A 9916-nucleotide genomic window follows, 5' to 3' on the forward strand; every position below is an offset into this window, starting at 1 on the left:
TATATATATAGTTGAACGTTACTTTTTGTTTTTACTTTATTAGCTGAATGTTTACAAAGCAGGTACCAAAAACACTGCACTTAGCTTGCTAACTATAACTTTCTGTTACTTGTCTTGCAGCTCAGAGTGACCTCTTCTGCAGCTCATGCAATGTCTGAGCTYACGAGCGCCCCCTACTGTACCCTGAGCCTGAAAACTGCCAGCCTACATTTGTGTCTTTTCTCAGCCATTTCAGCTCACAGAAAATGTTGCACCAGAGGTTGAGCTAGACTATTTTGCTGTCCGTCATTTTGACTGACAGGGTAAAAAAAAATCAGTCATGATAAATTTTTACCCGTCACTTACTTTTTTAAATGATAATGACTAAACATTCAAGAGAATGTGGCTATTGCCATGTTGGTTTTGCAGTTCTACCTCGGATGCGGCGCCTGCAGGATTTTATCGGAGAAAATCTCATCAGTGCACCACACACAAATGCAGGCCACATGAGCGCATGGTGCTGAAAAACAGCTCATCTGTCCCACACTAGGCCCAACGTGCACAATGTGACGCACACACCATGTCCCGCTTTTGACTCAGTTACTTTACGAAAAGTAAAAAAAAAGAAAGAAAATAAACAATCTACAAATTTTATTTAGTGGCTGCAGTTTGCAGCATTAGATAATGCCTTCTTATTTCTGTCTCTGCCTCCTTAGCAGGAGGAGAACAGAGGAGAGAAAGGCGATACAGTCAGCTACAACGCACTGCTGCCACTATGTTGAAAATATTATTAAATAAAAACAGAAAAAGAATATGGGTTTTTATTTATGCAATAAAAAGTCTAATAATTATGAAAAATATATATTTTTTTTTTAATTCTAAGGAAAATCTCACGGTATGCACAGTGAGTCTACAGCCAGACATCTGCAGGTGCCAGTGGTTCTTAAGTTAAACCCACGCTCTGCTGCGACACTGTTGGAAGAACAAGCACCACTTTAGCCAAAGTTTTAAAATCAGAAAACATTTCTCCAGTCGAAGCGATCAGAAATCAGCAAGACTTTATTTGCAAATGCTCGCTAGGGGACATGGGGGGAATTATTTTCTTTTGCGTTCACTTGCAAAAGTTGTTTATTTCTGTTGTCCCTGACATTTTATTAACAAACACATGCTCAGCATTAAACAGGAGTTAGACTACTACTTTATCTCAGCTTCAGAATGAATGCATCACAACCAGGAATGTAGTTATATGTAATATGCAAATATTTAAACTCTATGCAACCACGCCGGTCACTGTCAGTTTCCCTAACTTGTGAGGACACATCCTGTTTTGGTAACTGGATATTTCAAAGAAAAAGTTGCATTCAATACAATTCTTACAAAACGTTTAACTTTTGTGTGGGAATGCAAAATGTACTGCAAGATAATGCAAAAGCATTGAGTGGGAAAACAAAAGAGCCCCCCCCCCCCACACACACACACACACATCTAGTATAGTACAACAAATGCATAACAGTACTGTAAAACAAAGGCATCACATTTATACAGTATGTTCCTGTTCGGGAAAGATCATCAACAACCACAAATTTTGTGTATGCAGTCTGCAGATGAATGTTACCTTCTCTTTGGCTCGTGTGTGTGTGTGTGTGTGTGTGTGTGTGTGTGTGTGTGTGTGTGTGTGTGTTTGTAGCAAAGTTTAGATGTTTTTAGTAGAAGCCATAAAGCCTAAAAGTTTCTACTATACTTGTAGTGGTTGATGAGTCCTCTTCTCTCCTCAACTCTGGCAAAGCTTCTCTAAAGGAAATGCTACTTTATTTATAAGGTAATGATTTGTTTGCACAAGCTCCACATCTTTCCCCCATTAAACAGAAGTTGTAAGCTGTTTAGAACTGAAGTGACTGTTGGATGGGGTTGGATTGGGTCAATATTCTACCACAACAGAGATTACGCTCACAAGTTAGTGAATCATTTACCCCTAAAGCAATGCTTGATTTAATAAATTCTATAGTATAAAATTACATGTCTTTACTTTACAAAAGTAGATTTTAACTGACCTACTTTTGCCTATTTGCCAAGATTCATTTACCACAAATAATTGAAATTTTTTTATTGAATTTGATTTAAATGTGAATCATAGGTTAATTTTCCTCCCTTAGCCATCCCTGTAAGAAAGCCCTCTTTGATCTGGGCAAATAACTGATTTAAGTATGGCTCCATTGTGAAATATGATGAATTCAAGGAGCTCATCAGTGGTGCCCGAGTCCGCACAATCATTCACCGCTCATTTTTTCCCCATTCTCGTTTCAATGTGATTGGCAGGCAAAGAGGCTTTGCCTATTTAAATGAGGAAACCAATCAAGCCTTTTGCACCTTGTTGAGGGATCAGTGAAAATTTCCGAAATCACAGCTCAGACCACGTAACTCATTTTGGTCATAACACAAATTCCTTTCTTAATTTCTTCTGTCTTTACTCATAAATACTCTTCTTCTCTTCATCCTGTTCTCTGCCACTTTGTCAAATACCTCATACGRCTCCAGCAGTTTCCTGAGGAAACTTACCTCATCCTTCCAGCACCTTTTCTTCTGTCGTATTACACTGTAGTTGTTGACCTAGATGATTGTGATGTCTCTCTGTGGGTTATCAAACCTACATAGTTTTTTTTCCCACTCACAGTCCCAAATGAACTCCGTGAGTGTGCAAGGCTTATAAATGTAAACATTTATGTTATAAGTACAAGAAGTGGTCGTGTTCACACATTTTTAAATGAGACAGGTGATTGGTGAGCATTCAGCTTGTTTTTTCAATCAACAAAGCCTCACTTTTAACCCACTCACATCACTTTAGATATTTTGTTCTAATTTTGCCTTAACATAATGTCTCCTATGATGTATAAACAAAGAAAATAGGAGCATCATGTTTGCATTCTTGTGATCCAAATGCACTTGTATCTGTACAGACCTCTTTGCTTCCTTCAAGCTTTTTTTCAAGGTRCAATCAAGTGCAACGACTTCCATTTAGTTAGCGGTTTCCTCTTTCCACTGATACTTAAAGATAAAAGTGAGACATGTTGACAATTGACTTTCAATCAATTAAAAAATGTATCTTTATCATTCATTACACCATTTTTTCCATATCATTGCATTTCAATGCTTCAAGCATACATCTTGGGAATCAAACATCCATTTGCCAATCATTTTCTTATAACGCCCATTTTCAGGTAAAACCCAGGTCATTTTACATACCTTGTCAGCCATGATCATGGACGACCCTCCATGAATGCCCAAGATGGGTATGAGCGTCTGCGAGGAAATAAAATCCAAAATTTGGGCAATGGCCTCCTGGTCAGTGCCATCCCCGAACACCACGCCGTGGATCTTGGTTCCCGACATCAGGTCGCACATGTGGGTGATGATGCTTTTTGGGTCAGTCTCGTTGACCAGCAGTGTGACCATGTTGACGTCGATGGGGTCTTCTTTGCTCCAAAGAGCTCGGATGTCTCGGTCAGAGATGTAGCGCGTGCGTCCCAGGATCACTGCGATGTTCAAGACCGGCACTTTTTCCGAACCGCCGCCGCTTCTCTGCTTTTGCGCCGCTGCAGGGCTGGCCATGGTGGTCACCGCCACCAGGACCAAGGAGAGTAGCACGCCATCCCCTACACTGCTCCAAGTACTCCTCCTTCTAATCCTCCTCTTGCTCCTTTTGCTGCTGAGGGACATAATGCTGATCCACTTCATCCCCTGCATGGAGAGAGGATGATGGGAAGCAGAGCCAGATGTAGACAGATCAAAGAGTGAAAAGGTTTGGGCAGAGAAGTGTGGTAAGATAGAAAACAGATAGGGGGAAAAAGCAGAGAAGATAAATTGTTAATGTGCAGCTCTTAATCCACGTGTCCAAGTAGCAACTTTTTTAAAAATATGTACTTCTTTTCAGTTAGTTTATTAAAATCATAAAACTTGTGGGAAGGGAGATGGCCCTGAGAGGAAGTTGGAGAGGGGTGGGAAAAAGAGATGACTAACAAGTACACATTTTCTGGTCATGACTACTGGGATTGGATGATTTGGGTACATGCAGTGCTTTACAGACAAAATGAGTACATGTTGATACTGTTTCAAGTGTAATGTGTTCAACCTCCTGTGTCAGTAAAACACTTCAAAAAGTCTATTATAAACACTGTTTGGCAGTTTACAAAATGTAGAAAATATGTGATTTATTCAATTTATTGAGAAATTCCTAAAATGACTGTTGAATTAAAGCATATGTCATAAAAATAAAATGTCCTTTCATCCAGCTTTTACTCCACTGAGGTAAAGGGTACATATATAGATCTAGGTACTGATGTTATCTTTACCGTCATACAGTTTGAAGCTTTGACCTCCTGAAATCTTCAGCTACAAAACAAAACTTGCCTTGACTTAAAAAAAGTTAAGTAGGTCATCTGGATGGGTTCTTCTTTAATGAAACATTTTGTCTCTCCTCCAAGAGACTTCTTCAGTCTGAGGAGTTTCAGTTAAACTCAGCCTTATTAGCACTTCCACGTAATGGACAAACAAGTGTAAYGGTGACAATCAAAACTGTTTGTCCACATGCAAAAAAAGGACCCTCAGCCTAATAGAGTGCCCTAAATATCCCTCTTTCATAGAGGATCATCAGCCTGATGATAATTAGGGCTCTGATTATCACCAATTTTTCACATAGGGCTGAGCCATGCTTGCTTTTAAAAAGACAACTGGACATGGAGGCCCCCACCCCTGTTTAATGACAGATATTTTTTCTTCACAAAAGTGGCTTCCTTTAGTTCTACTTTGCTTCACTCCAAAGATTATGTCCCCTGGCACAGAGTAATGTTGTGTACGATATTAAGTGTCAGTAGGACTGTGATCAGTTATACATTGGGGAAACAAAGCAACCACTGTTCAAAAGTGGGGATGCACCGATATGAAAATTTCAGCCGATATCGATATCCGATATAATTATTGTTGTTATGGCAGATAACTGAAATTTACCGATGTTACACAAACCCACAAATTATATTATGCATGCTGTATATGCACAAACACACTTGGGTCTTTTTTTGATACCGTAAATAGACAACCAGACCTCTGACATGGCTCCCTACTTTTGGTTATTGCTGGCTATGCAGCGTCAATATCACTGTCGTGATCAAACAGATGCTGCTCAACCAACCATCTCCCCTCCCAAAACAGAAACACAAAGATAAAAAGTGGGAAGTCAATTTCAGATGTTAATATCGGCCCAGTTTTACATATCGGACCGATACTGATATTCTAAACTACCAATATTGGCCGATACCGATATCAATACCGATATATCGTGCATCCCTATTCAAAAGAATGAGCCAGCACAGGACTCTGCAGTTTACACTCATCTATCTACATGCCAGTTGTCACTTTTTCAGGGATGAAAATGTTCTCATCCTTGGCAGAGAGTAATGTTAGTTTGAGAGAGGAATAAAGGAAGCCATTTTTCTGGGGCTTTTTTTTGGCACTCCGACCAATGGAACATGACAGAAACACCTCAAAAGATAACCATCCAAGAGGTATCCTAAGCAGATGCCCAAACTACCTCAACTGACTTATTTTGATGCAGAGGAGCTGCAGCGTTGTTTCAAGCTCCCCCCAGATGACAAAACTCCTCACCCTATCCCTGGGTCAGAGTCTGGCTTTAACATGCAAGGCTGGATGGCCGTTTTCCAATTTTGACATCTTAAAAACAAATTGAAAATAAACATGTATGCGCTGCTAGACAATCATGTCTCTGCTATGAGACTACAAAAATGGCCTAGTGGTGTTGAGTGGGGCAGGGTGTGAAGCACCTTTTTTGCATTTAAAGACAGCACAAAAACAAGTTGCTTTCAGACGCACCTCTGAACAGGGGTGAAAGAGGAGCTTGAACACAACTGAATGATTTAAATGTGGAAAAAAATGATTTAAAAGCACTAAATGTCACCTTTAAAATTGATAAAGACAAATTGTCATTGGAAGCTGTCAAATAATTAAACAGCTTCTAAGAAAAAAGCAAGACACAAGTTTCATTTAGTTAAACTTTTTTTGCAGTGTAAATTTTGATAATTCAACTTTGGATTTCATTTTACCTTTGGATAAACTGCTAAACAATGTTCTAGTGAGCCTAATAAAAGTTTTGTGCTGCAGTATAATCTTTTTTTTTTTTACAGTTGTACAAGGTATTTCAGGCTACAAACAATTATATAAAGACATCATCATGCTTAGAACTGAACTTGTTTTTCCTTTGGTCATCCAACATTGAACAATAAAGTGAAGCTGTGGCAATGCTTAGAAACACAAAAATGTAAAAAAAAAAAAAAAGAGCTCACAGTCTCTAAATTTGATGGTAGACTTAACATCTTGGAAAATAAGAAAGGCTAAAAAAAGAGAGCCATTTTGTTCAATTGCTTTGTTTTTATCACTGATTAGCAGCACCTATTTCAATATTTAATATCTATTTTTCTAATCTTAATGGGTTGAAATGCATTGGAAATTAGTTCTTTTACTTTATTTTATTTTTTTGAATTTGTGATCTCAGCACTGCCTCCAAGATTGGCGTGAGGAATGACGAGCTCCTGTGAATCACTCACACTGCAACAGGCTCTGCGGTGACTCAAATGCATACAGTTCTGTCGGTGAATCCATAAATCGTCAAGAGCGCGCGCAGACACATTATGAGCCCATATGGTTAATGCCTAACACACCTGATCATATATCTCACAACATATGATCCGGTTTTATGCTTCTACAAGCAGCAGGTTCAAAAAGGGTGGGGTGGATGTGTGTAGGTGTGTGTGTGTGTGTGTGTGTGTGTGTTTGGCGGGGGGTGCAGGCACAGAGAGGAGTTGGTTGTGATAGTGATTATTTTGCATTTTCTTTTAGACTGGTGCAAAACAACTACCACAGTTAAACTCACTATTGCATTTGCTCACACTGAAACACACACTTTTCATCTCAATGCAGCCTTACATCAAATTTGTGCAGATAAAGCTACTTCAAAGGCTCAATAGTTGGTATGACATATGATTTATGACATTAATTGGCTTATTTTAGTCAATTCTGTTTGTCCTTTTATGTAAATTGTCTCCTACAGAAAGTCCCGTTAAGAAACAAACTGATCTTTCTGACAGCTGTCTCATCACTGAACATTACATCATTTCAACAAGCTCTCATTCCCGGGGCATCAAATGGTGCTGCAGCTCAGTAGGTGTCTTTTGTTGTTGGTGTTGTGAGACAGTGGCCACAGCAAAGCTTGAAGCCCTGAGCCAATAATGTTTTATTAATGATCTACAGAGTTTGATAGAAAGGACAAACTGAAACGAGTCAGGGAGCTGTTTATGGGAAACTGGTTTAACTCCCGTCTGAGAATTTTTCGCTCAGATCTGATTTTGCATGGTCATTTGCATTCTAATTCAAATGCGACATTCAAGCAACCCACATTTGCAGAAGATGTGACATCACATGCAGCATTCTGGGTTTACTTAAATAAATATGGATGCCACCCACTGAAAGTGGGTTGCAAGTAGAAGAGTTTAGGGATCTTAATGTCTTGTTCACGAGTGATGGTAGGATGGAGTGGGAGATGGATCAACAGACTGTTGTGGTAAAGAAAGAGCTGAGTCAAAAGCAAAGCTCTCAGTTTACTTTCTATGTTCCAACCCTCACTTATGGTCATGAGTCGTGGATCATGACTGAAAGAACAAGATCCTGGATACAAGCAGCCGAAATGAGCTTTCTTCATAGGGTGGCCGGGCTCAGGCTTAGAGCGAGAGGAGAATGAAGACAACAAACTTGCAGAACCGTGGATTTGTGAAATTGGTTAGCCGAAAGTCCACGACCTTGCATAACAGTTCTGCGGCTAATACTGTGACGGTATTGTTCTAAAATCTGAACTGACTGAAAAATATTACCCAAACAGAATCTAAAGATATCTACGCAACAACGGTAGAGACTAAATTAAACTTTTCTGCACTCCTAAAGACTCCAAGTACAAAATGCCTTTAAGGGCTAAAGCATGATGTGTCCCCTTTAAAGCAACAGTAGAATTTGAATGATTTTCACTGTTTTTGCAGGGCTGGTTACAATACACATGAAGGGCAGATTGCTTTTTCTTCTCACACTTTGGAAGCGCATAAAGCTGTGCCAGGAACTTCTAAACTATATGACTAGGAGCCTAGTAAGACTTGCTGTGGACTACAAAAACACTGTTGAATCAATCTTCAACTACATTCTGCACTCGGGTGTCTTTAAGCGACACCTCTGGCCATCTTGGTAATATTTTTGATGGGGGGCTACAGAGGCATGAGGGATTAAAGCCAGCACATTGTGAGGTAGTAAAAGAGYCGTAACAGTCGATAAGAACAAGTCAACCAGCTTAGAAACTTAATAATGCATTGCAGCTTTAACCACCTGACGACAGATTTTGAAGGCCTAAGCAACAATAAATACCGGAGAAGATTAATGACTGAGTTTGTCAAGTTTTAAAAAATGGCATCAGATCTGTCGCACATTTATCGTGCAGCGTTTCACGCCAGTACAGCTGATATCTACTCAGCTTCCTTTGGTTTCCATGAAAGCTTGCTTCACTTTTGAAAGCTAATGTCTACGCAAGACACGACTGGCTCAATTAGCACTTCATGAACAGTCAAAGAGAGCTTCAACATCAACAGTTTTTTTTGCTAAACTCTTTTATGAAAATGCCTCAAGGTGAACCTATTCACTACACCTCTCTCCCCTTCCATCCTGTCTGTGACACACTCTCTGCAGCAAGAAGTGGGGCTGCAAATAACTGACAGACAACTTGTTCAAGGTGCAAATGACAGATAACTTTTTTATCTATTTATTGAGTGTTCATGTTGCCCCAATGAGATCCTGCCCTGGACAACGAGTCATATTGCTGATATCAAGAAAGAGCTATTGGGTGGAAAGACACACAAAATAAGCACTTCAAAATATGCTAATGTTCTAGCGAAATGCAATAATAAAATGCCTCTGGAGCTTTTAGTCTGCTTGACAAAACCAGCTGTCATTTAGGGTCAAACTGGTTCCTATTTGGTGTATTAAAATGAAAATGTGACTCTGTTGYTGACAGGATTATCTTTTGGCTCCAATTGCTGGTTGTGTCAAATCTGGACAACAATTTATTTGCTGTGTTTGTAGTTTGTCCTTATTTTCTTTCTTTCCAGAGATGCATGTATTTTGGGAAACAGGAGGATTGAATGAAAAGGATTGGTGGAAAACAAAGTGGAAGAGAAAAAATATCCTCTGCAAAAGGCCTAAACGGGGCAGTTTCACACTGAGGCTATTGTTTCTTGGCATCGCAATAGTAACTGATGTTTGGCAGGCACACCTATACCAGTGGCTGTTTCACACACACGAAGACTCACATAACATACTGTATAGTACTAAATGTTTTAATATGGATCAGCTCATTTGATAATGATCAGGCACTTACAAATAAGAATCATATTTTCAAAGAGTTATTTATTGGTTTATTTTGAAAAGAGTCTCATGAAACACCATCACTATTGGTCCTACACGTGTCACCATCACCGAGCCCACACTTCTGTTCCACACGCAACCCTGCCTCACAAGCATTAATAATTTAGCTGCATTATCTCTACATGATGATTAAAATGACTGCATTTATCGCTGAAGTCACATTTGTTCTCGCCGCTATCTTCCCAAATTGAATTAAAAATAGATGAACATACTGTACACACTTTAACGATATGACTTATTAACAGAGTCAGATGGGCTGATACTGACGATGATAAGTGTACGTTTCAGTCTACAGCCCAGAGGACGTGTTTGTTTGGGTGTGTGTGTGTGTCCATCGTGCATACTCTGCTTTGTAATCTCGATGTTGCATTCGTTTTTCTTTCCACACTGGCCCCTCCATTGGTCTACATACTGT

At 39.5% G+C, this 9916-nt stretch overlaps 1 protein-coding gene across 2 annotated transcripts in view; it reads right to left on the bottom strand.

The window, feature by feature from the left end:
- The window catches only part of grin2aa (glutamate receptor, ionotropic, N-methyl D-aspartate 2A, a), a 213496-nt gene that overhangs the window by 194947 nt on the left and 8633 nt on the right, over positions 1 to 9916 (bottom strand). For both annotated transcript variants that reach the window (XM_014006933.1, XM_014006934.1), the window contains exon 2: positions 3220 to 3714. In XM_014006933.1, the coding sequence (XP_013862387.1) occupies positions 3220 to 3714 (495 nt within the window). The remainder of the gene's footprint in view (positions 1 to 3219; positions 3715 to 9916) is intronic.

This window comes from Austrofundulus limnaeus, unplaced genomic scaffold (genome assembly GCF_001266775.1).
Source record: "Austrofundulus limnaeus strain Quisiro unplaced genomic scaffold, Austrofundulus_limnaeus-1.0 Scaffold38, whole genome shotgun sequence".
Taxonomy (NCBI): domain Eukaryota; kingdom Metazoa; phylum Chordata; class Actinopteri; order Cyprinodontiformes; family Rivulidae; genus Austrofundulus; species Austrofundulus limnaeus.